This window comes from Onychostoma macrolepis, chromosome 23 (assembly GCF_012432095.1).
Source record: "Onychostoma macrolepis isolate SWU-2019 chromosome 23, ASM1243209v1, whole genome shotgun sequence".
NCBI classification, from domain to species: domain Eukaryota; kingdom Metazoa; phylum Chordata; class Actinopteri; order Cypriniformes; family Cyprinidae; genus Onychostoma; species Onychostoma macrolepis.
Window position 1 is genome coordinate 24,551,837 of NC_081177.1, and position 27,771 is coordinate 24,579,607.

Sequence of the window (27,771 nt, forward strand, 5' to 3'; positions counted from 1 at the left end):
GGCAAAAACATAAAACATTGTAGATGTTACAACCCTTATTTAATATTAACCAGAACAAGAATTATACTGGAACAAACAAAGCAAAAAATAAAAATAAAGATGAAAAAAAGAATAGACATCAAAACCTTTTTCCTGTAACATTCTTAAAACATACACAAGACAGTTTGTAGAATTTCGAAATTAATTTCTATTTTCCTCTCTCTCACACAGGTGCACAGATACACACAAACACAACACACTCATTCAGAAGCATGGTTTTTCTCTTAAAATGTCACAGAAGACCTGAAGCACACGATAAGGCAAGACTGGGATGATGTTCACATTCGATTCTTTGGTTAAGATATTACAAATTAGTCTAGAAACCTTCACAAAAAACAAAACAAAAAAAAGTTCCAAAATGAGAATGTACAACTCAGTTATTTATGGAACATCAACAAGTGCTTTCCATAACGTATTGGACAAATGTATATAAATGTACCAATATATGATGCCATAAATAATCAGCTGACTACAGTTAAATGTCACTGATTATGTCTGACATTTAAAATCATAAGTACTAACCAGCACAGGTGATTGTGGGTTAATAAAAAAAACTATCAACACCAAGACGGATGCCATGTGGACGAATAAAAAAAGAGTAATGAATCCATGACTCCACATACTGTATACTAGCATTATAAACCTAGAGTGTTTCTACATTACTGAAAGAACCTGAGAAAACGTGGATCGGAATAGCCCGGATCTTATTGCACATTTTGATATGGAATTAACAGCTAATTTCACTTTGTGCTGTTCAAAATCTTCTGTTGACCAATGGCACACCTTACCACACTCCAAAAATTGAGAGAACAACTGAAATATTTCAATTTTATATTAAAATACAATGTTTTTATTAGGAAAATACTCAAGCACCCAGTTAAGTGTAATTGCTTTGGTGATGTAATTAATTAGCATGTAGTTCATTGATTAAAAACACTGAGAAATCAAAACCAAGTGTTACATGCAGAGATTTGTTTTGTCCCGCTGTAACCCCATTATGCAATAGCAGATTTGCCCTCTTTGTTTTAAACAGTGTTACCTGATCTACTGAATTTTCCTGCTCACTCGCCAGTATGGCGAAGGTAGACACAAAAGTGATAAGGCACTCAAAATGAGGGCAATCGAGTAAAACCATGCCTATTCACAATAATCATTAATGGTTTTAAACCAAAACTCTGCTTTAAAAACGCACTTTGCATATCCACGGAAGCCCATTTCCATCACAGAATAATTTAAAGAAAAAAAAAAAGCTAATTGTGACTTTTTCATCTCACAGTTCTAACTTTTTTCCCCCTCAAAATTCCAAATTTGCATCTCACAATTCTGACATTTTTAGTCAGAATTCTGAGTTTACATCTCGCAACTGTTTTTTTTTCTTTTTTTTTCTGCTACTGAAAGAAAAACAAGGTAATTGCGACTTTTTATCTCACAATTCTGACTTTTTCGTTTCTAGAAATTCTGAGAAAAAGACAGAATTCTGAGACATAAAAATATAATTGCGAGATACAAACTCAGAATTCTCACTTTTTTTTTTCCGCAATTCCAATTATACATCTAATAATTCTGTTTATATTTTGAAATTCGAGTTTACATCTCAAAATTATTTTTTTTAATGCTACAGAATAAATAAGTAAAAAAGGTAATTGCGAGTTTTTAATTTCACAATTGCATTTTTCTCACAATTCTTCTCTCAGAATTACGAGTTTATATCTAGTTAAATCTCGCAATTCTGAGCTTATACCGAATTTTTTTGGTTTTTACAAGAAACAGTCCAAATTGTGAGATGTGAACACAGAATCGCCAGAAAATTTGCTAGAAATTGTGAGAGAAAAACTCGCAATTATGGTTTTTATTCTGTGGTGAATACAGGCTTCCATACATATCCACGTAACACCAGGAGGTAGAAATAGCTCACACATTTGCAAACTTTCCACAACAGAAAATCAAGCCAAATCGAGAGTAAAACTTGCAAAAGTGTGCGACATTCATGGAACATGAACCCTGAACTTCTTGCAACTTGCGCTTCCCATCACAACAAACATTCAGTGTCTTTCCCACACAAAACCGTTTTTATTTTCAAGACTTGCGCATCTTTCTGAGCACAGTCTGAGCCCGCGATCTGTCAAAGGTCAGAGGTAGCAAGCTGCTGCGTCTAAATGAAAGACAAACATACGCTATCGCAACGTTCCTGATTAGAGAAAGACTTGTATCGACCAGAATTCCTTTCCTATTCGCTTACAATGGCTTTTAAAAAGACCTTTGTGCCTTCAGAGTCTAGTACCATAAACATGACAGAGTTCACCCACCACAGACATTCAAGACCTCTCCTCCACAAAACAGTAAGAAACAGAATTATCCCTGAAAGTACATTTCCTTTTCTTTTAAGGAACACGACTACACATACAACACAACCTAGTGCAGAGGATCCCGGTTTGTGTTTTGTCCATGATTGTGTTCATGAGCTTCAGGTTTGTCTGATTTTCTTTTCCTCACTTTGTTCGTACGCATTGGATGAACGGCGTCTGGAGGCGTTTCGGCACAGCGGTCATTCAGTCCTTGACGAGTCTGTAAACGTGATACTGTGCTCCGTGGTCGCTTGTGGACACCTCAAACACGAACGCAATGCAAAGTAAAGTCTCTTGTGTGTCTCTGTTTGTGACAACCTGAGGGGGAGAAAAACACATCAGGAAAAAAGTGTAACAGAACAGTAGAATAACACTAATTTCAAAGAAAGCATAGCATTGTAAACTTTCATGTTAGATGAGCTTAATGAAACACATCCTTATTTTGACTGTATTACATACATACCATACTGATGGCTTCCACCAATTTCTAAGGCCTCTAAATGATCAACATGACCGAACCTTTGCATTTTTTATTTTTTATCAAGGCCTATAATTGTAAAAATACTCCCCATTGTATTTTTGCTGTGAAATCTTTACTGATTTTTATTAAACATATGAATAAAAACATGTAATTTCCAAGAATGCTTTAATTTATCCTACAGTCTTTAAAATGAGACAAACATCAATACATAAATATGTCTTTACTGTCAGTTTTTTATCAATTTAATGCGCCCTTGTTGAATAAAAGTATTAATTTCTTAACTCTTATAATGCATTCAGGTCCATTTTGACCCAGAAGACATAAAAATGTCTAAACACTGCATAATTTAATAAGAGATTGAAACTTTGCAAGTGCCCTTAAAATACATATATACATTATAATTGTTTTTAAGAGATGTAGCCATTTAAAAAAATAGTAATGATAAAAATAAATCTTTAGTCAAAAAATCTTTTCCCCATATCTTACATACTTTTGGGACTGATTTTTGTTAATAAACATGAATATGTATGCCTATTAATGAATCACTGTAGCATAAAAACTGTATCACTTTTTTTCATCTAAAAGTTAATGTTGAGCAAGCAAAATGAATTTACTTTGTTTGAAAATTTTTCAGATTTGAATTTTTTTTTTTGCTTTGTAGAAATAAATACGAAGGTTTCATAAATTTGGACTGTTTTTAGCAATCATGAGGTATAAATTCAAATGAATTTAATTAAATTCTATTCATTACAAAAGGGTCAATACCAGTAATTCCCAGATTATATGCTCTTTCAGTTTCAAAGAATTTCTCAATTTTTTTAATTACGGTAATCAAAAAAGGGTTAATTCAGTAATAATATGGTAACATTAAAAACTGAGAAGTTAATTAATGAGAAGTTGCTGATCAGATACATTACGGTTTTAGTTGAAACATATTCAATTTATGACTATTTTATAAAACTTCAGGGCCTGAAATGTGAAAATTGTATGCAGATTTTGAATGAAATAATAGGCATTATTCAATATTTAACTAATGAAGTCCCTCTATTGAAATTCTTTGAACAGCAATTAGGTAAAATCCTTTTCCTGTCATTCAGATTCAACATCCTTTGGGGAATTTGGCCAGTTCACACTTATGAATTAAAAATTTGTCTGATCTTAAAATCTGAATTTTGTCCTGTTTTCTCACTGTCTTACCTGCAGTATAGTGAAGTTCTCCAGGACGCTGTTCATCATGTATTTCTCTGGCAGGTGTTTGAGTTTATGGATGAAGTTGATCATGTATTCACACATGGGTGAGCGATGGATCCGGTAAACATACCTCCCGCCCTCCACACGCGCATACTCCGTCTAGGGGTCAAAAAGTCAAAGTATAGAAGCTGGTTTTCTGCATGAAATATTGTCAGTACTGACCATGTACAGCAGAAAACACAGCTATGAATAATTATAACTCACCTCAACTTTCTCTACCACCTGTTTCCCAAAAGAACAGACTTTAGTGGAGACAGTGACGGTCATGTTTTCAGAGCTGCTGTACTGACTGCTGACCCCATAGAATGAGCCTGCGCCATCCTGAACATTACTGCTGTTCAGATCAGCCTGAAAAAAAAAAAAAAAAACTTGTTTGAAAATGTATCACATACAGTTGACCAACGTCCTTAACACCCAAACTTTTGTTTTAATTGGTATCTCACACTTTTCAACCTTATATTTACTGGATTTTCAGTGGAACACCATTGTTAATGACAGTACAGATCAACGTGCATTTGTAAAAACCTACCCAGAATTTGACCAGAAAGAAGGCGTTCTGTGGGCCTTTCTCATACAGCTCTTTCAGCCCTCCCTTCTTCTCTGGAAACTTGTCGTAGATCTGACGGATGTCCACAGCCTCCAGGAGAGGATCTGTGTACGAGGGGTTCGTCTGGGCGATGTGGACAAACAGGTGCTTGCTGTACTGTGGATTAACAGGTGAAGAGGTAACTGTTATTGTGCTTTCAAATGCATGGAATGTCACTATTCCTGAAACATTTGCATATTTTTGTCTGTGAAAGTATTGCTATTGTTAACCACAACTATTGAAAATATTTAGGTTAAAGGTGCAGTAGGAGATCTTGGAAAATGCTAACTTCAGCCTGATAGCACTGAAAGCGAACGCCCCACCCTCCCTGCAATCTCCATCCAAAGCCACGCCCCCTGAACGCTTACGCTCATTACTACATCAGCGTTCCCAATTCCAGTCCTTGCTAAACTTCCAACGGATTTCCCTGCTCAGGGAGTAGGAAGCAATGAACACCGTGTAGGGAGCATGTCAATCTGAACACGGTTCATGCACGTAGCTCTCTTCTAATGAGTTGGTTATCTGAATCAGGTGTGTGTTAACTAAGAGTGACATGCAAAATATGCAGAGCGGGGAGCGCGAGGACTGGAATTGAAATGCTGAGCTACATCATGTGTCATTCACCGGTGAGAAAACTTTATAGTACGGTTAGTAAATAAGTAAATAAAAAAGTAGATCGGGTTGTTGATGTTTGTCTGCCATTCTCGCTCTGTCTGTAACAGCGTACGTGAACAGGGTGCGCAGAGGTATGCAAATACATACGTTGACAGGCAGGTAGGAAAGACAATTAAAATGCTCGGACCGAGCGTTTTGATCGGACAAACATTTCTTGGTCCTACGCCTTCCACAGAATATATTAATAAAGATAAATACATTTAGACCACTTAAATTAATGATTGCTATCGGGATGTGAAGAGACTTTCAACCAGCATAACAAAAAATGTTTCTGAAGACAATCACCTATTGCACCTTTAAGTTCGGTAGCTGAAATAAAGCAGAAATAAAATATTATACAAAAACTAGATGTAAAAAAGGCAAACTGAAACTTAAATGAAAATTAGAAACTTAAGTTGAAGTACTAAAACTACTAAATCTAAATAGAAATATTTAAAAATCAGTTACTAAAAACTAAACTAGGTAACTAGTAAAGCATTACGCATTACTTTCAAATGTACAAAAAAATATGTATATTTTTGAGTTACTTTTTTTTTTTTTAAGTAAGTAATGCAAGTTATTTTGTTTTCCCATTTATTCCCTGACACAGCTGCAGAGACAGAGGTACTTTATTCAGTCTGAGGCTTATTAATTTTACTTTTGGCCCTTACAGTTGCCAAAAATATAACATTTGGGTTTTTTGTTATTAAAAAATAATTAAGCAAGCTCAGTTCAGGTCAGGTGACAAAAAGTACTGCAAAAGTAACGCAATGCATTATTTTCCCATTAAAAATTAACTAAGTAATGCAATTAGTTACTTTTTTATGGAGTAACGCAATATTGTAATGCATTACTTTTAAAATTAACTTTTCCGAACACTGAGTATGTGCGTACAGAGCCCAAAAAGGGACATAGTGGTGGAAAAAAATTGGGTGAGCGGAAAAAATTTTGGGTGGGAGGAAAAAATATTTTTCAAATGTTCTACGTTCTCTTACAAAGATATTTGCTTTCTCTCGCAAAACCAGTTGAGTTCAGACAAATTCTTCCCGTTTACTTTACAGCATGCAGTGGTTCATACAGCTCCATATGTTCACAATGGAGCGGTTCATAAACTTTTATTTTGAACTTGGACTCCAGTATAAAGAAAGACACTCAGTGCTTAGTTCAAGACACGGTTTTGGGACATTCTAAAACGCTTATTGTGGCTTACTGTTTTAAAACAGTGACACTGGAGGACCAAATTCGAAAACAATAAATACTGATAAAATTAATAGGCTAATATGAATAACCTTATCAATAATATTACTATTAATAAAGCAGAACAGCCCAGAATATGAACCCAACGCCCTGCGCGTTAAGCTTTTTCTCCCCATAGAAAATGCTTAAGGTAGGCTAATGAACGAAGATGGTGATTTAAAAATACCAAATCTGTTTACAGTTTATATTACACACAGAAAAACAGATGAGCCCAGAATGGAACGTGCAGTTTCACGTGTTTTCTCCCCCGTAGACAAAACATTATTAAAAAAAAAAAAAAAAACTCTTAGCACATTGCTTTTCTGTACATAATGTATATTTTAATAAAATATAAAACTTGGGCTTTTTAATCACAGTTTTTTTATATATTAAGCCACGTTAAGCGCACTTTTCTACGGCGCAGAATATGCTTATTGTGTAATTCAGCTCATATTTTGGGCTTGCATGTACACAGTACATATTCTTACTACATATATAATATACTGCAAGCTGTAAAGTAAACAGGAAGAGTTTGTCCGAACTCAACTGGTTTTGAGAGAACAAAACATTTGAAAAAAAAATTTTTTCCTCCCACCACCATGTGGACATTTGTTTGTTTGATTAGCATGCTGTTATCGTGTTAAAAAAATTAAAAAATAAAATAAAACAACCTAGAAACTCTTAGCACTAGCTAAGCCACCCAGAACACCCTACTGCATGCTAAAACCATTCAGAACAACACAGAAACCACATAGCACCCTAACACGCTGGCATTAGCATCTAACATACTCTGCAGTACTGAGACTCACAGTGTCAGGGTCTCTCTGGACTTCCATGAAGGCCGAGTACTCCAGCATGCGCAGTTTAGAGGAGGCAATGGTCCGGTCCTGCCACACAGGCACGGCAGTGGCGCTCGGGGGGTGCGGAGCGGGTAACTGCTCATAACCTGACGAGAAAACATGCTGGTTTAGTCCGGATGGTCAGTCTGAGCTCAGTATAGGGTTGATATAATCCCAGCACTGCTCTTACTTGATATGGGTGTAGGCATTGGAGGCTGAAGGGTGGAGTATGGACTCGGTGCAAAGGGTTTGATGCTAGAAAAACACAGAGAAAGATCAGCAGGATCTCACCAGAACACTGAGATTAGATCAGATGTCAGAAATACTCACTCCTGAGAAGGTCCAGGCTGTCCTGGGATGGGACCGGGCCAAAACTAGACAACAACACAGAGGACAATGTGAGTTTGAAGGTTATGTTAGAGAATTAGTCAAAAGAGGGTGACTTAAACTCTGAACTAACCCGGGCTGGAGGAGGATAGGGGTGCTGAGGAAGAGGAGGCAGCTGACTCTTCATCACACTGGCAGAAACGATCTGAGCGGAGGAAAGAGCGGCGATGTTCTGCAGGGCTTTGTCTTTGGAGGCCTGATCCTGAGAAAGACACGAGAAAAGCTAATTAGATGCACAGTATTACTGGGCAGAAAGATGAACCATTTGGAACAAAACCTGGATTGAAAGAAACATCAGAACTTTCATAATACCACGTCTAAGATTAATTAATCTATTTAATAAAAATAAAGAAAGAAAGAAAATAATAATATAATGTATTTATATAAATCATATATAGACACAATATGAATTATATTATATTATATTAAATGACTAATGTCTAACTTATAATCTGCATTCTATATCAGTAATCTTCATTCTATAACAGTAATATTAGTTATGGTTCCAAATAAAAAGTTCAAGAAATTTGTTTAATAATAATAATAATAAATATTATTAATAGCATACTTTTTATATATGATAATATGCAATATTTATGAAAAGCAGATTTAAAAAATATATACACTACCATTCAAAATTTTGAGAATTATTATAATTTTTTTTTTTTTTTAGGAAACAGTACTTTTACAAATATTAATAACAGTAAAGACTTGGACATTGACTTTGACCAAAAAAAAAAAAAAAATGCTGTTCTTTTGAACTTTCTATACATCAAATGATCCTGAAAAAGAAAAAGAAAAAAAATGTATCACGGTTTCCACAAAAATATTTAGGAGCACAACTGTTTTCAACATCATAATAAAAATATAACAATAAAAGCATATTAGAATGATTTTTAAGGACACTGAAGATCGGAGAAATTCAGCTTTGCGTCACAGGAATAAATTGCATTTTAAAATATATTCAAATAGAAAACCGTTATTTGTAACAATATTTATTCAGTATTCAAAATTCACCAAAAATATTACTGTTTTTACTTTATATTTGATCAAACAAATGCTGCATTAGTGAGAAGTCTTCTTTCAAACCAATAAATTCTTCTTTAAATAAATAAATAAAAAATCCTACTGATCTCGAACTTTTGAACATTAGTGTAATTTTAGTGCAAGATCCGCATGCTAAACTAAATGGTTTAGGCAAACATGCAAAAATCATGCTTCAAAGGGCAAGTGATGCATGATATCATGCTCGCATTTGAATCCAGCCACCCAGACAAAATACAATATCACACAGAAAACTTAAACAGCATAAACGTTCACTGCATGTGAAGGCAGTGTCATTCAGTTGACAAGAAGACAAAAATAAATAAATACATAAATAAGATAGAATGAAGGAGACAGAAATCTGAAAGTGTCCCAACCAGGAAATTGTCACAGATAAAGTGTTTTAAACATTGCCAAAGAATGCAATGGAAACCACCTTTTAGAGTTAAGTCCATGTCTGAATTTAGTATACAAAGTTACTCAACTATTATAGAACAGACTAACAAAATAACTTCGATATAATACAAACTTACAATTAATGACACAGAATAAAACACTTTCAAAATACTTTGCAGTGTTCCGAGTTTGCGGCGATAACAAATAAAAATGTAAGCCAAAACTGAAATGGAGAACAGTAGTAGTGGTTGATCAATTAATCCAAACTGTGAGACGGGTGACACTGGCAGCCAAAGCACTGAACTGCGCAAACTGAAAGCTGAGCGTCTGCAGGTGTCTGTGCGGATAAAGCTCTGCGAGCAAAGCAGACTACAAAACATTTCACTTACCAAGTTCATGGCCTAAAATTGAAAGGAAGAGAAACTGTTAAAAATGCTGATGAGACAAACAGATCAGATGACACACTGATCAAATGACTCTGAGCAGCACAGCTGGACCGAGAGGCCAGTGCTTTCTCCTCTGACGCTGTCTGTTCAGATATCACAGAATAGTGTTCACTTGCTTCTCTCACTCCTAACTGCTGGAAAAAACTAAACCAATGACCTCCGTATAAGAACAATCATCGCTCTCCATTTCAAGGAAGTCATGTGTTTACTTCCTCCCTCACTAGACAAAGCTGAACCATTAATCATGCAAAAACATGAACAAAAAAATGGTGTTATTGTGCGGATTATATATAATAATGTATCAAATATGAATGTTTGTAAAATTATGTTAAATAATACAATGTGTTTTTATTACTTTATTCATTAATCATTATGTAATGAGTCAACAAAGAGTATTTCTGAGTCAGATTATAGAATGAATGAATGAATGAATGGTGGGGGGAAAATAAAGTAAAATAAGACCATAATGTGGTTTGCTGTTTTTAGGTGGAAATTTTACATTTATTTACTCTATCTATCTACCCATCCATCCATCCATTAGTCAATAAGCAAATAAATGATTAATTGAAAAGAAGGAAAAAAAAAAAAAAAAAATTATATATATATATATATATATATATATATATATATATAGGAGTGGTAAATAAATAAACAAATATATTTTTAAATAATTTAAATATAAATAGTTTGGACATTACAGTGTGATAAATAAATAAATATGTTTTTGAATTAATTAAATATAAATATTTTGGACAAGTGTGATAAATAAACTAATAAATAAATAAATAAAGTGACAAAAAATAAAGCGACTGGACATTATAAATTGGTTACTATTATAATTTGAAAAAAAAAAAAAAAGAATTATACAGGCAACATCTCCTTATAAATAAGTAAATAAATAGTAAGTGAGGGGGAAATCAAAGCAAAAGAAAACATGACAACGACCAGGTAGTCAGTTGTTGCCGTTTTTTAGGTGGAAAATTACTTACAAATGAGAATTATACAAGCAAAGCAATTAATCAAAACAAAAGACGTATTACTACTACACCAAAACGTAAACTTGGATAGTACAATGTTTCAGTAAAGTTATCATATAAATCACAGAACGATGTAAATATGCGTTTAGGTTTGAGTTTGAGCCTGGTTCAGTCAGTCATACACATTAGCTTCCATGTAGCAAAACAACTAGAATGCAATGCAATATTCAGTCAACCGCCAGAGAACGCCATTATTTTGCAAGCATGCTGCTCAATTCCATCGCAATGTATGTGCTTTAAAGAATGCCTGTACACAGCGACGGTTACATTACTCTACATGTAAGCTAAACTTGACAAGTCATTTTAACATTTAGAGCGTGCTACAGATAGGAAGGGTTGGTGAGTTTAGGAAAAGCCCGTTTTCAGCGGTCAGAGAAGAAGAGCAGACAGCAGTAAGGCGCATACCTTCAGCTTAGACTGAATCTCGCGAGACTTTCTCCGTGCGAGAACCTGCAGATGGCTAGACACCTGCAGGAAGGAAGTCAGAGGAGGGAGAAAGGAAGGAAGGGAAAAAAAGAAAAGAGAAGAGAGACATTGAAAAGAAGCCACTAGGTGGCAGCACAGCCATACCTTAATGCCTGATTGATATTCCCGCATTTTCTTCCTGGCTAACACCTGTATGTGACTAGACACCTGAGGCAAAACAGGGCCACAGACATTTGATATCAACCAACACATATATATGTCATAACAACACATCTGTCAAAATGACCAATGAACCATAGAGTACTGACTTTTTTAATTACAGCATTGCAGTTTCAGTGATCACAAGAAAACAGCACATTTACATTTGCACTGCTTCAGAATTTGCAAAGAATAGATATATTAGACCTCTACTACAGATATAGGCAAATATGTTTATAACATTTTCTGTTTATTTAAAGTTTCTCTTTATAGTGCAATATTAAAAGTGCCCTAAGTACTTTTTCCAGTTTTACACCTAAATAACTATGCAGTGTTTTGCCAGATATGTTAACATTTAACTCATGGGTCATGTTTTAGTGCATATAGGGGTGGTTTCCCTTAAGGGAATATAAATATTAATTAATTAATTATAATTAAATATTAAGTTTGATTTAACACCAAATCGAAATAAAGACAAATGACAAACGGTTTGATTTTCTTATTATTATTAATAGTGCTGTCAAATGATTAATCGCGATTAATCGCATCCAAAATAAAAGTTTTTGTTTACATAATATATGTGTGTGTGCTGTGTACATTTATTATGTATATACAGTGCTGCTTGAAAGTTTGTGAACCCTTTAGAATTTTCTATATTTCTGCATAAATATAACCCAAAACATTTTCATATAAGTCCTGAAAGTAGACAAAGAGAACATAATCCAACAAGTGAGAGAAAACATATTTTCTTTGTCATTTATTTATTGAGAAAAATGATCCAGTGTTACATCTGTGCGTTGCAAAAGTATGTGACTCTTTGCTTTCAGTATCTGGTGTGACTCCCTTTTGCTGCAGTAACTGAAGGTAAAGTTTCTTGTAAATGCTGATCAGTGCTGCACAATAACATGTAGGAGTTTTAGCCCATTCTTTAGTGCAGAACCACTTAAACTCTGTGATGTTGGTGGGTTTCCTCCTATGAACTGCTTGCTTAGGTCCTTCCACAACATTTTAATTGGATTAAGGTCTGGACTTTGACTCAGCCGTTCCAAAACATTAACTTGGTTCTTCTTTAACCATTCTTTGGTAGAATGACTCGTGTGCTTGGGGTTGTTGTCTTGCTGCATGACCCACGTTCTCTTGAGACTCTGTTCTTAAACAGATGTCCTGACGGTTTCCTTCAGAATTTGCTGCTATAATTCAGAATTCATTGTTCCATCAATGACGGCAGGCTGTCCTGGCCAAGATGCAGCAAAACAGGCCCAAGCCTTGTCTACCACCACCATGTTTCACAGATGGGATGAGATTCTTGAGCTGAATGCAGTGTGTTCTTTTATCCGAACATAATAGCTTCTCATTTAAACCAATAAGTTCTATTTTGGTTTCATCCATCCATTAAACCTTTCTCCAATAGTCCTCTGGTTTGTCCACATGATCTTTAGCAAGCAATTTTCTTTTTGGAGAACAGTGGCTTTCTTCTTGTAACTCTGCCATGCACACCATGGTTGCTCAGCGTTCTCCTGACGGTGGGCTCATGAACATTAACATTAGCCAATGTGAGAAGCCTTTAGTTGCTTAGAAGTTACCCTGGGAACATTTGCAACCTCGCAGACTATTACACGTTCTGCTTTGGAGTGATCTTTGTTGGTCGACCACTTCTCGGGAAGGTAACAGTGGTCTTGAATTTCCTCCATTTGTACACAATCTGTCTGACTGTGGATTTGTGGAGTCCGAACTCTTTAGAGATGGTTTTGTAACCTTTTCTAGCCTGATGAGCAACGTCAACTCTTTTTCCGAGGTCCTCAGTAATCTCCTTTGTTCGTGACATGATTCACTTCCACAAACATGATCAGACTTTGATAGATCCCTGTTCTTTGAATAAAACGGGTCACGTACTGACATTTATAGTCACTGCACTGACTGACAACACCTCTGCACAGATGGACTCTAATTTCACCTTTAAATTAACTGCTAATCCAAGAGATTCACATACTTTTACAACGCGCAGAGATGTAACACTGGATCATTTTTCTCAATAAATAAATGACAAAGAAAATACTTTTCTCTTACTTGTTTGACTGGGTTCTCTTCGTCTACTTTCAGGACTTATATGAAAATCTGATGATGTTTTGGGTCATATTTATGCAGAAATATAGAAAATTCTAAAGGGTTCACAAACTTTAAAGCAGCACTGTATATTTTGGAAATATTTACATGTATATATTTATATTCATATAATTTATATTATATATATATATATATATATATATATATATATTTAGTATATAAACATAACACATTTCTCTTAAATATATACGTGCATGTGTGTGTATTTATATATACATAATAAATATACACAGTACACACAAATATATTACGTAAACAAAAACTTTTATTTTGGATACGATTAATCACGATTAATCGTTTGACAGCACTAATTAATACACATAGTGTAACCATATGTCTTCTATAATGGGAAAAATTTCGGTTTTTACACGTCGTTATTACAAGAAAACATCTTGTTATTATGACATAATTGCAGGGAAAAAATAACATGTATGTGGCAGCAATGCATCACCGTACATAATGGCATCGATAATTGAAAATGTTTGTTTTTGGGCATTGCAGCATCCACACCAATAGTTGTCAATAAAAATAATAATTAAAAAATTGACTTGAACAAGTCAAAGTAAATAGATAAATAATAGATTAATGACTGAATCAAAGCATCATAATGCAATTAAGCCAGAATATAGTGATAATCTTTGACTTTGATATGACTTCCGTTGTACCGATCCAAACAAGTGGTAATAGAAACTGTCACATTACCTGTTTTCGTGTGCGGGTTTTTCCAGTCCGCAATTTTATGTATCTTGCTATCAGCTCATTACGACCTGGAAAGACATCAATAGAAACACAAGATTAGTATAAATTAAAAAATATGCAGTGCTGATTTAGACACATAGCAGACTGAGAGGAGCATCAGTAATATTAATAACGATGAAACTGAAAATTGCTTTGATATAAAAATTGTGTTAGCATTCATAACATTTAAGACTTCATATCTTAAAGTGCAGTTGTTGATAAATTGTTTTTCCTCTGCAGTTGCTTAACCGGTAGAGCACTGCACTCCCAACACAAGGTCATGGGTTCGATTCCCAGGGAACACATTAACAGCTACAATGTTTCATTAAGTGACTCCCAAATGAATAAATATTAATATTTTCCTCATCACATGTACTTTAACACTTTCAAATAAAGCTGATGTGATAGAAGACTCCTATACACAGAAAAGCACATGGAATACTGTAATACCTCCACCAGCAATATCACAGTAGGGTGTAAAGCCTCCTATGAGACCATTAGTTTATTAATAGACCATTGAAAGACAAGGCTTGTGACAGATGAGTCAGGTGATATGGGTGGTGACTTGGCAAAAAAAATTGGGCCACCATGTGTCAGGACGTTGACCAATCAAGCTGTTCTGAGTGGACAAATGCTTTCTTTAAAAAGAGCAAGTTATTAAATGAGTACAGTAATAAATGTGCTGTTGTAATGGTACTAAAATGATGATATTGGAAAAAAGGGATGGAAACCAAGGAATATGTGGGAGGAGATAAATTGAGGTAGAGAGATAAAGAGGATTTCATCACAGTTTATAATGGGTTGACCTTGTGAACAGCTGTGCAAAGTTTCAACTGTGAATCTTTCTTGACACCCCCACCCTCCCAAAGGCATCCCACTCACTGACAGCCGGACCACCTGAACCCAACACAGGAAACCCTGCTCTCTTACCGCAAGCCATATAACACCAGGGACTCGTATACAAGCATGTAGCCAGCAAACAACATGTTTGGACATTGTGGATGTGCAAACAAATGAAGAGATCTGTGATAAGACAACCCAAATAAAGCACCATGCTCCTCTACATGGTGTAAAACATGCCAGAATTTAGGTGAAAGATCCTCTTCCTGTCATGCTAGATTCTAGATTAATGATAGCCATGTGATAAATATAACAATTTATGATGGATTTTACCACTAGTGGCACTAAACACAATTACATATTAAATGATAGCCTCACCCCAAACTCATGACACTGGTTGAACCAATACTGTTGCAAATTTGCAATGCAAAATACAGGTTGTCCAGTTGTTTTTTGGGCATTTGTATATCTAGAAGTGTCAGTAGGTGCCGAAATCATGTTAAATGCATGCTTGCTTTTTATTTTCAAATTGGCTCATATTCAGTATTAAGGGGAGGGAAAGGGCGCACAATAACTCATTTGGGGGGCATGACCGCGAATGCCCTCCCTTGACGCCAGCCCGGTTTGAGAGTTTAGACGATGTGAGCGTTTAATACCAAGATGATATGAGAGATGTCCAGTGTTTGTCACACCAACTAGAGCAAATTAGAGCCTCTTCTATTTAATTTAATTATCTATTACTGATGAAATGACAACATAGGCGAATGTCACAGAGGATTAGCCATGCAGACAGCCTTAGTGAGAGAGAAACATCCAGACAGTGAAAGACAGAACACGTGCAAAAGAGAAGGCAAACATCTTCTGTTCCAGACATACAGAGGAGACTCTGATAGAGAGAGAGAGAGAGAGAGGGAGAGACTTTGGCACATTTTCGGCAGCCTTGAACTCCTGAGTCCCAGCCAAAAGCTTTCAGAGGGCAGCTAACTACCCCCTAGCCTGCCTGCAGGCTACCTGCCCACAAATAGAGTGTTTATGACCTTAAACGAAAGGCTGCACTTCCAGGGAGGCTTGGAGAGGAAAAAAGAAAGATAAGACTGGGAGACTATAGGGGGCTGTTTACACCAGGTCACTTCATGCGTTTTGTCTGATTGGATAGCTATCCGATCGTGAAAAGTCCAGGTGTAAATGCCCTCCGAAACGCATTTGAGATGGATATAAATCCGATCACTCAAACCACTTCAGGAGGTGGTCTGGGCAGCATTCCAGACGAAACTGGACAAGTGTAAATGCATCTGGTTGTTGAAACCACATATGTAAATTTTACTCCTCGCAAAAATGTTTTAGTAATAAATGCGTGAAAGCGTGTTATAGGCTATATGACATTATAGTCAAATAACTGCGCAAACTGCTGCGTATGAAACTGAAAGTAAGACGCAGACGGTCAATACACAATCCTATTGCGGTCTTTGATCTTGAAATGAGTTGATAATTAATCAAATGCAAAGCTTATCTTTTGATTTTGATGACGTGAACTCCATTAAATTTAAATATAGTGCGGGAATTGAAGATCGGATTTATATCTGTTTTGTGAAGACACATTTATGACATAACGAGTGAGAAGCGGAAAGAGGTCTCAGATGTAAATTAGAAACACAGATGCTTTTGACATCAGACACACAACACGTACATTCATGGGTTCATTCATCTTTACAAGTAGTCATTTACTCAAAATTACTTACAGAACAGGAATTTTATTACAAGGACAATCCCTCAGGAGTAACTAGAGGCTACTTCCTACAGGTGTCATGATGTGCTTTGCTAAAAGAGGGTTGTCAAATTCTGCTCTCGAAATGTCAATGTCCTGCAGATCTACACAAGACAAGTTTCTAGAAATCCCGAAGACCTTGATTAGCTGGTTCAGGTGTAAACTCTGCAGGACAGTTACTCTCCAGGAGCAGGACTGGACCCCACTGCCATAGATTATCTCATTTGTCATTTTATTGTGAAGAGTGTTTAAATGCTCTTTTGCATCTGAAATGCACCCTTCATGTTCCCTTTTGCAAAGCCTGCAGACTTTACAGCAGAGCACTATGCAGAAATATATTACCAAAGTATAGAACAGGGCTGGACAAATTCAGTCCTGGCGGGCCACTGTCCCGCAGAGTTTAGCTCCAACCCTAATCAACTTGCCTGTAGCTTATAGTGATCTTGAAGACATTGATTAGCTTGTTCAGGTGTATTTGATTAGGGTTGGAGCTAAACACTACAGGACAGTGGCCCTCCAGGACTGAAGTTACCCAGCCCTGGAATAGAAGGAGGACTGTAGAGCGATAGGACAGGGTTAGACAAGTTTGGTCCCAGAGAGCCTCTGTCCTGCAGAGGTTAGCTCCAACCCTGAAAAAAATTAAAAAATAAATAAAATCTCACCTGCCTATAGCCTTAGTAATCCTGAAAACATTGATTAGCTTGTTCAGGTGTGTTTGATTAGGGTTGAAGCTAAACTCTACAGGACAGTGGCTCTCTAGGACCAAACTTACCTACCCTGGGATAGGGTCTATCCCACACCCTTTCAATTCATTGTAGAATGTTGGGCAGAATCAAGTTGTTTCCTACAGCTGAAGCGTTAGCCCAGTGGTTAACATTCTTCAGAGTACCCCAGACATGTTGATGCTACTTGGCCACATGCAAGATTTAGTTATGAATTCAGTCTGCATTGTGTCTCTGTGCCTTGCCCCCTTAACTTCCTGCCTGAAAATAATAATAACAATAAAAAAATGCTTCAAACTGAAGTCTACCAGGCAAAGCTTACAGAAAAGCAAACCCAACCCTCCAACAAGGGCTCTTTACAACAACCCCCTCAGAGTACAAAGAGTAATTCTTTTTGACCCACTGAGAGCTAAAATTGTGTACCTGCCTTTTTGGGAGGAAAATTAAAGGCTGACCATTCCACTGACAAAGTGCCGAGTATAAAAAGGCCAGTTAAACATCCACTTCATATCAATGTCTGCATAAATACTCCTGCAGATCGCACTGAGGCGGTGCCAAAGGAAAGTGCTGATTTGCTCCCAGATTCCTCTAAAGTACGTCCAGGAAAAGCAGGAGTGAAATGAAACCTGCTTTGCACATATTTATCCCCCTCAAAAAAGCTCCCCTTAATGGTTTTGGCCTATCCTCCTTTCCTGAAATCAGAATGGGCAAGTTGTGCTCCAGCTGGGATAAGTATGTGAGACAGATAGCTTCAGCAAGTGAATGGTGTTTGCATATGTTTTTGGGCCGCATTGACAAGTATGTGAAGGTGAACCCAGGCTTGAGCTCTCCTTTTCAATTATGTTTGCCCTGTTGACATAACCATTTGGAAGCGCTAAACTAATTGCAAGGTCTTTTGGACTTGTCATCTGGGTCACTTGGCAAGAAGTGTGTAGAAAGCAAGCAGTGAGGATGATGATTAGCACCTTGTCTCTTCTAGTTTCCCTCTCTTTCATGGACCATTTTTCACCTTGACAGTTTCCTCCCAAAGTTCACCCTGGTTAACCCTCCATCCCACCAGATGTGTATGTTTATTGACCAAAACCACCTGCATTTTAACAGCCTTCCCACAACCCACCTGTTAACTTTGGCCCACAGTAAAAGACTGGAAACTGCCAGTCAAAGGAAAGACCAAACCAAACAAATGGCCAATCAAAAACAGGTGCCATGCCATTCAAATTAGTTTCTCACAGAACTGGTGCCAGTCTATTGGCATCTTATATCTTAGTGAAATTAAGCCTTCTAACCCTTTAAAACACAGAAGGGTAGTGTCCGCACCCTGACCTTTGACCACTTCTGAAGAGCAAACCTCCACCTACTGACCTTAAGATCTCAACCTTTACTCCTCCACAGATTTCTGTAGTCTTAACGTTTGTTGCTTTCCTCAGTACTTTCTCTTATTTAAAACAATAGTTGGCCCCAAGCTTTGACCATTTTGTCTTTGAATGCTACCCTATTTTACAGTACACAAAGAAAATTTTCTTCATATTTCACTGGTTGATACAATGGTATTCCTTTGCTTTGTACTGACACCTGCTGGGATGGATGTAGCATCTGCAAAAACAAATTAAATTGACAATTTAAAACTGAAACATTATCTATTATCATTGCCATTACAAAACAACCCTAGTCAGACAGATTAAATAAATTATTACATGACAGAAAGTGCCTGATAATAGGGTGTATGCGAGAACAAGTACGTACATTTCAGCTGCCCATCTTAAAGGATTAGTTCACTTTCAAATAAAAATTCCCTGATAATTTACTCACCCCCATGTCATCCAAGATGTTTATGTATTCCTTTTTCAGTCAAAAAGAAATTAAGGTTTTTGATGAAAACATTCCAGGATTTTTCTCCATATAGTGAACTTCAATGGACTCCAAACAGTTGAAGGTCAAAATTACAGTTTCAGTGCAGCTTCAAAGGGCTATAAACGATACCAGACGATGAATAAGGGTATTATCTAGCGAAACGATCGGTCAGTTAAAAAAATAAATAAAAATGTATATGCTTTATAAACACAAATGCTCGCCTTGCTCTGTGATGCGCGTTTATGACGTGATGTAATACGTAATTACGTTGAAAAGGTTACGCTTGACGTAGGCTCCATCTCATCTTCTCCTCCAAGTTCAAAATCGTCCGACATCGTTGTTTTACCTTTTAACTCCCTTTTTTTATAAACGGCGTTTTACTTAACTTTACAACTTGGTCTCATAAAAATACGTACCTCTGCGCACTTTTTGTGCAACACGTTTTACGTACCTTGCTGCACGTTTCGCCGCAGTTTCAAATAGAAATGTCCACTGAGTGGTGCTAAAACACAGGTTCAATACGTGGCACGTTTTTATTACATAGATATTGGTACGTATTGCTGTTTTTTATTACGTTGCTTCAGATACGTATTGCGGCGGTTCAGAATTCAAATATCCAGGGGGCTGTCGCTAAAGGTTAATGCTCTATCGTGTTGGAAATATGCCCTACACCAAATCCAGCCCTAAACCTACCCGATAGTGTTAACAAATGCAAAACTGATATAAAAACGTATTAGCTGATGCAACTGTGCCATTTGAACTTCCTTTTACGCAGATTTTAACTGCTTTGTCGAACCGTAGTTACCGGGATTCGAACTGGTGCTTCTCGTCTTCTAAGTCCATCTCCGTACTCCGTGAGCTACCGAACAAACTTATCATCTATGAAAACCCATAGATATGAAGCTGGATGTGTGCGATGCTAATGTTCAAAAGCATCAGTTTTCAAATCTCCCAGCATATTAATATTGTTTTGAAGTCATAGCATGACATTCTTTAAGTAATTGTGCGAAAATTACGCTTTATTAATCGCAACTCTGTAAATTTGTGTGAAAGTGTTCATTTATTTTGGAAACTGCAGTGATATGTACTTATTGGTATGTATTTCATGTCACGCTAAAAAGTGCACCCAAGTACGTAAATGCCATGAGACCAAGTAGTAACTTTAGTATTTGCATGTTCAACTTGTAAACACTGACTCGGTACCGCCGCCTACGTCAAGCGTGACCTTTTCAACGTAATTACGTATTACGTGAAGTCATGAACGTGCATCGCAGAACAGAGCAAGGTGAGCATTTGTGTTTATAAAGCATATACAGTTTTTCTTTTCTTTTAAATGACCGATTGTTTCACTAGATACAAGGTAGTTATCAAGAACAAGTCATTTATAGCTGTATTTATAAACTGCTTACTAATGAGTATTAATGTTGGGACAATGCTTTATTAAGGATGAACTGACTATTTACTAATGCTTACCTAATGATTCATAGTGTGCAGTTATTATAAAGTGTTACCGACTTATTTTAGAAAGTGGACAATAGTTCCTTGGTGTACTTTTAAGTAGCAGCTCAGTGATAACTAACATATGCATTTTAGTTATGACATACCTTTGGAACAATAAATATGTCATATTTTACACTTTTTCTAGAACTGTATGTTGTGGAAGATTTGAATTGCCTACTAAAGAAACAGGTATTTTAGGTGATTTATTGAGATTAAGGGAAATAAGCTCACTCAGTAACATAAGAAAATTAGTCACTAGCAATATACATAAATATATCAACTATGACGTAGATATGCAAAGGCAATAATTACAAACAGTATGTGTAAATATGTGTGTGAGTTCATTTCTGGAAGATCCTGTTTGAGCCACTGGCAATCCGGCAGAACATGTTTTGACTTGTTCTGAAACAGATTCGAACACACGCACGTCCTGATTTTGCTGAGTTAGATGTGTTCCTAGGTCAACATATTTTGTTGACCCTGGAACAACATTTTAATCCAAACATTTAGTCTTGACCATATCCCTTCACCTAAACCTAACCTTACCCATGAGTAATCCCTAAAATCAGAGGAAATGATAGATGAATGAGACTGATGTACAAGCACCAAACACTGATTGTAAGCCTAAACTTCATAAAAACTATAAACTGGTTCTTCAAATCTGATTGGTTAATCACAATGCTGTTCCAGGGTCAACAAAGATGTGTGTCGCACTTGGTAAAATCAGGTTCTGCACAAACACGCACCTAAATTGTCAAAACATGCGAGTTGGAGCATGAGACAACTGGACAGTTGGTCCATCTCCACTGTGAGAAATCAAAAGGTCAAAACCTTTCAAATGATACCAACTCGCAGAACATCTAAAGAACACAGCTCCTGGAGCGTTTATGTATCTCTCAGTGAAATTAAGCCTTCTAACCCTTTAAAACACAGAAGGGTAGTGTCTGCACCCTGACCTTTGACCACTTCTGAAGAGCAAACCTCCACCTACTGACCTTAAGATCTCAACCTTTACTCCTCCACAGATCCCTACAGTCTTAATGTTCGTTGCTTTCCTCAGTATTTTCTCTTATTTATAGTTGGCCCCAAAATGAAAATTTGCTTAAGATTTACCATCAGGCCATCCATGATGTAGATGAGATTGTTTCTTCATCAGAACAGATTTGAAGAAATGTAGCATTGCATAACTTGCTCACCAATGGATCATCTGCAGTGAATGGGTGCCATCAGAATGAGTCCAAACAGCTGATAACAACAGCACAATAATCCACAAGTAATCCACACCACTCCAATCCATCAGTTAATATCTTGTGAAGCTGTAAGAAACAAATCCATCAAGATTGTGTGAATTACTTGTGGATTATTGTGATTGTTTTTATCAGCTGTTTGGACTCTCATTCTGATGGCACCCATTCACTGCAGAGGATAACAATTTTGACCCAGACTAACAATTTTGAACCCTTATAAAACATGTATAATGTATAGAGGGGGAAAGGGACCAGGAAATACCACAAGCCAGACTCGAACCTGCACAATATTCACTAACCACTGTGCCACAGTCCAGACATTTCCTAGAGAACATTTTCACCCATCTCTTGCAAATGAGCTTTGCTTTGTCATTCGTCTCACAGATGGGGGAGCAGAAGTTCTCCATGACATCTCTTCAGAGGATCATCACATCTGGGCAGCTTGTGCAACCGAGATGAAGTCATGCGCCCTCTCTGAGATGCTCCTAATTCAAAACTTCATGTGAAAACAGACAACCGTAACTATCAACAAGTTCAATAAACGGCTACTACTAACATAAAAGGATGCGTAATGATGAACAGAGCCGCAAATTAGCCTAACTCAGAAAAGACATTGAGATCATTTGCTAAGCGTTAGCGTTGATGTATTATTTCTCAAACAGCTTTGACATACTGGCGATAAACTAAAATGATTGCAGGTCGAGACTTTAAACAAGAAACTTGGCAAGACATCACAGGTGCAGGATGACAAATCAAGCTCATTATAGCAGCCAGACACTGGATGGGAAAATCGGATTGTTTAACCAGTCTTCCCACAGTGCAACGAGAGAGAACTTTATTAGAAAAGCTGCTTTCTGTTAGAAGACAGCAGGAGTTTTGCATTGAGTAATGAAGCTCTGAGAAACATTAACGGCCGCTAAATGCTAGCAATGATGATCGGGACAAAATACAACTTGAACCTTCAGTTTCCACAACATACCTGAGACAAAATATTCCTATTGCAAAACATAGGAAAACTAGGGAAAAGCATAGAAAGCTGTCTATACTGATATAGATAGCATTTTAAGGCATCATAAGTGTGTTCCTGGCATAAAAGATGACATTTATTTTAGCTTTGAGCCTATCCTAGTGTAGTCTAAACTGGAAAACTAGAAAATTGACTGTTTACTATTGTCCTCTTTTTAGAACTGCTTTACAGCAGAATTTAATGTTGTTTACATGGACATGGAAGAGAAGAAATTGTTGAATAAAGTCTTTTTTTTTTCTTTGCACACAAAAAGTATTCTCGTAGTTTCATAAAATTATGGTTGAACCACTGATAACACATGAACTATTTTAACGATGTCCTTACTACCTTTCTGGGCCTTGAACCTGGTAGTTGCGTTGCTTTCTATGGAGGGTCAGAAAGCTCTCGGATTTCATCAAAAATATCTTAATTTGTGTTCCGAAGATGAACGAAGGTCTTATGGGTTTGGAACGACATGAGGTTGAGTAATTAATGACAGAATTATAATTTTTGGGTGAACTATCCCTTTAAATATGTCTTTCTCTTTAGGAAAAACAGACCTAAAATATTGATGACTTTTTTGCACTTTTGTCTAATCATGAGAATTTCTTAATCTTCTTTTAATCAACTACAAAGAAGCACGTTTTTTTTTGTTTGTTTGGTTTTTTTTTTAACTCTGCTTCTAAAAACTAAGGAGAGTTTTCCATTGAAAATTCGGAGTTGGTATGAATGTGCTCTCATAAAACCAAAAAACATGGTTACTATACCTTGCTGAAAAAAACAATATAGAACCCTGCCCAAAACGCAATAGAAAATGTAATGGTTTTAATGGTTATAATGGGAATTGTATTGGTTTTAATGGAAACTATAATGGTGTCTACTGGTATGTGATGGATTCTATTGGTGGGATGTTAAATCCTACTGGAAAAATGCCCAAAACACACTACAAAAAGGAATTTTGTAATGGTTATACTGGAAAAAGCTAATGGTTTATAATGGTATTTTAATGGAAACCATTGGAATTTCTGTGATGGTTTCTATTGGGCTTCTATTGGTTTTTTTAGCAGGGTAGTTAAACCATGGTAACCACAAATTACATGGTAACCATGGTTTTGCTACACTTACCATAGTTTAACAATGGTATTTGTAGTAAAACCGTGGTTATAGACAACGTAGTCAACATGCTAAAAAAACATGGTTACTACACTTTTACTATAATAAAACCATCGTTAACTTTTTTAAGGGACAAACTTGTACCAGTATACTAGCATTCGATATTAATTAAACATGAATGATTTGACCAAATATTTGTGTGTTCCATGTATTGTTTGTGATAATACAATAATTTGTGATTAAAGAATAACAATGTTAACTTAGCATCATGCTAAAGTTAAACTCTTCTAAAATCTCCATGTGGTTGATGTGAGGAACGCTATTCTACACATGCAAACACAAATTATGCCAATCAGGATTCTGGATTCATTCTTAGGTTTAAACTTACTTTACTTAATATTTATCAGATATTCAGTGACAATTCCTCGTTGCAACTTTACTAAAATGTCTACAGCAAACTCTGAGAGAGCAAAAACAATCCACAAAGTCACTAGGGCAGTTCTCTCCTGCCTGCATCAGATAGCCAGACTATTTTAGTGCTGTCTAGTCAAAGTATACATTGCGGCCAGTGAACTTGTGTGGGCTGGGGGTGGAAGAGAGAGAGGGGGCATATCAGGAGACTCTGTTCGCTTTCGGAGATTGACATCAGGGTCCTGGCAGGAGTATCGTTATGGGATGGGGCTGTTTGTAAAGAGAGTGGAAGGGGATGATCTTGTCATTCGGAGGGAAAAGAGCAGGCCCAAGGGCCTCTGTGTGATAACGTAAGCTACCACAAAAGGACAAAATGCCTGGCTGTTGAAACGAACCATCTTCATCTGTTGCGAGGGGGATTAGAGCTCGTGTGACAGACGTGGGTGGAGTATTATGGCGGAGGACAAGGCTGCAGAGTTGTGGAATGTGTGTCCCCTTCAAGCCAAAGGGAACAACAAAAGAATGTGGGCCAGTCTCCATAAGCCTTTTATACAGAGAGGGTCAAAGGTCAAAATACCCCAAAGCCAAATGAGCTCATTTGTGTGGGCAATTATATATTAAATCCTGATGCTTACTTCAATCGGTTAACAAAAGGATTAGGGGTCATAAAGTCGAATTAATTTATGTTACATAGTCTACTCCTGGCCTAGTCCATAGTAATCACTGAATATTCATGCTAGTGATTTATAACATCACAAATGTGCCAAAAAAAAACCTTAAAGTGTGGTCACATTTATTGTTGTTTTCATGCCCAAAATCTAGTAATTCACATTACTGCTAAAAGTTCAGTGGATATGTTGTTCCTCTCCTGGAATGGTGCAATGGAAGTAAAATAAAATGACATACACACTAAATACATTAATAGGCCTACTTTTCTTCAGCAAGGATGCATTCAATTGATTAAAAGTGGTAGTAAATACTTTTGTATTGTTAAAAAATATCTACAGTTTTTGTTTTGTTTTTTACTTTCTATTCATCAAACATTTCTGAAAAACTTTTTTTCAATATTGATAATATCAGAAATGTTTCTTGAGCAGCAAATCAGCATATCAGAAGGATTTCTGAAGGATCATGTGACACTGAAGACTGGAGTAATGATGCTGAAAATTCAGCTTTGCATCACAGAAATAAATTACATTTTATATACTATAATAGGCTACTATAATATACTATAATATATATACAGTATATATATATATATATATATATTTACATAGATAACCATTATTTCAATTGTAAAAATATTTCAGATTATTACAGTTTTTGCTGTAAATAAAGCTAAAATATTTTATTTTAATATACATTTAATATAATTAGGGCTTCAATGCTACATTTCCTTTCAGTTTAATATTCATTAAAAAAAAAAAAAAAAAGTCACAAAGTTTGGTTTCTGTAACAATGGTTGGCCTGTAAAGAATCATAAACTGACCTCCTTTTAGAAAATATGTGTTTGCCAGACACATCTCTGTAAATATGTAGTAATTTATAAACTATGTCACCCAAACAAACATGAATCCACTCCTTTAAATTATCAAGTATTTTTAATAACTATTGAGTCATGTCTCAATCATACACCCAGTCATGGCTATGATAAAGAGAAAACTGTCACACGTGATATAAGGCAGGAGGCTGACTGATGCTTTATTGTGAATACTGACTCAAAAGGGAGACACAGCATTCCTGGCAGTGTGTCCCATGTGGGAACGGGACAATCTGGAGGTGGGAAGTGTCATAAGTTCACCCTCTGATTCACTTCAACAAAACTCCCACAGCTTGACTTGGCCCTGTTTGTCCTTACCGTGTTTCACTACATTTTTTTCCAGCATCAGCACTACTGCAACAAATACAGTGGGGCAAAAAAGTATTTAGTCAGCCACCAATTGTGCAAGTTCTCCCACTTAAAAAGATGAGAGAGGCCTGTAATTTTTATCATAGGTATACCTCAACTATGAGAGACAAAATGAGAAAAAAAAATCCAGAAAATCACATTGTAGGATTTTTAAAGAATTTATTTGCAAATTATGGTAGAAAATAAGTATTTGGTCAATAACAAAATTTCATCTCAATACTTTGTTATATACCCTTTGTTGGCAATAACAGAGGTCAAACGTTTTCTGTAAGTCTTCACAAGGTTTTCACACACTGTTGCTGGTATTTTGGCCCATTCCTCCATGCAGATCTCCTCTAGAGCAGTAATGTTTTGGGGCTGTCGCTGGGCAACACGGACTTTCAACTCCCGCCAAAGATTTTCGATGGGGTTGAGATCTGGAGACTGGCTAGGCCACTCCAGGACCTTGAAATGCTTCTTACGAAGCCACTCCTTCGTTGCCCGGGCGGTGTGTTTGGGATCATTGTCATGCTGAAAGACCCAGCCACGTTTCATCTTCAATGCTCTTGCTGATGGAAGGAGGTTTTCACTCAAAATCTCACGATACATGGCCCCATTCATTCTTTCGTTTACACGGATCAGTCGTCCTGGTCCCTTTGCAGAAAAACAGCCCCAAAGCATGAGTAGGTATGGTGTTCTTTGGATGCAACTCAGCATTCTTTCTCCTCCAAACACGACAAGTTGAGTTTTTACCAAAAAGTTCTATTTTGGTTTCATCTGACCATATGATCATCCAAATGCTCTCTAGCAAACTTCAGACGGGCCCGGACATGTACTGGCTTAAGCAGGGGGACACGTCTGGCACTGCAGGATTTGAGTCCCTGGCGGCGCAGTGTGTTACTGATGGTAGCCTTTGTTACTTTGGTCCCAGCTCGCTGCAGGTCATTCACTAGATCCCCCCGTGTGGTTCTGGGATTTTTGCTCACAGTTCTTGTGATCATTTTGACCCCACGGGGTGAGATCTTGCGTGGAGCCCCAGATCAAGGGAGATTATCAGTGGTCTTGTATGTCTTCCATTTTCTAATAATTGCTCCCACAGTTGATTTCTTCACACCAAGCTGCTTACCTATTGCAGATTCAGTCTTCCCAGCCTGGTGCAGGTCTACAATTTTGTTTCTGGTGTCCTTTGACAGCTCTTTGG

General features: G+C 36.7%; 1 protein-coding gene across 6 annotated transcripts in view; it reads right to left on the reverse strand.

Moving 5' to 3' along the window:
- Window positions 1–49: 49 nt before the first annotated feature.
- tead3a (TEA domain family member 3 a) overlaps window positions 50–27,771 on the reverse strand; it is a 41,799-nt gene continuing 14,077 nt past the window's right edge. The window contains exons 3-13 of one of the 6 annotated variants that reach the window (XM_058763281.1): window positions 14,192–14,256; window positions 11,147–11,209; window positions 9,648–9,659; window positions 7,892–8,020; window positions 7,762–7,805; window positions 7,622–7,686; window positions 7,402–7,538; window positions 4,646–4,819; window positions 4,321–4,464; window positions 4,063–4,215; window positions 50–2,702 (exon numbers count right to left, since the gene is read on the reverse strand). In XM_058763281.1, the coding sequence (XP_058619264.1) occupies window positions 2,589–2,702; window positions 4,063–4,215; window positions 4,321–4,464; window positions 4,646–4,819; window positions 7,402–7,538; window positions 7,622–7,686; window positions 7,762–7,805; window positions 7,892–8,020; window positions 9,648–9,659; window positions 11,147–11,209; window positions 14,192–14,256 (1,100 nt within the window). In that variant the 3' untranslated portion in view covers window positions 50–2,588. Of the gene's footprint in view, window positions 2,703–4,062; window positions 4,216–4,320; window positions 4,465–4,645; window positions 4,820–7,401; window positions 7,539–7,621; window positions 7,687–7,761; window positions 7,806–7,891; window positions 8,021–9,395; window positions 9,660–11,146; window positions 11,210–11,311; window positions 11,375–14,191; window positions 14,257–27,771 lie in introns of all 6 variants that reach the window. The other 5 variants (XM_058763279.1, XM_058763282.1, XM_058763280.1 and 2 more) reach the window with 5 other exon arrangements.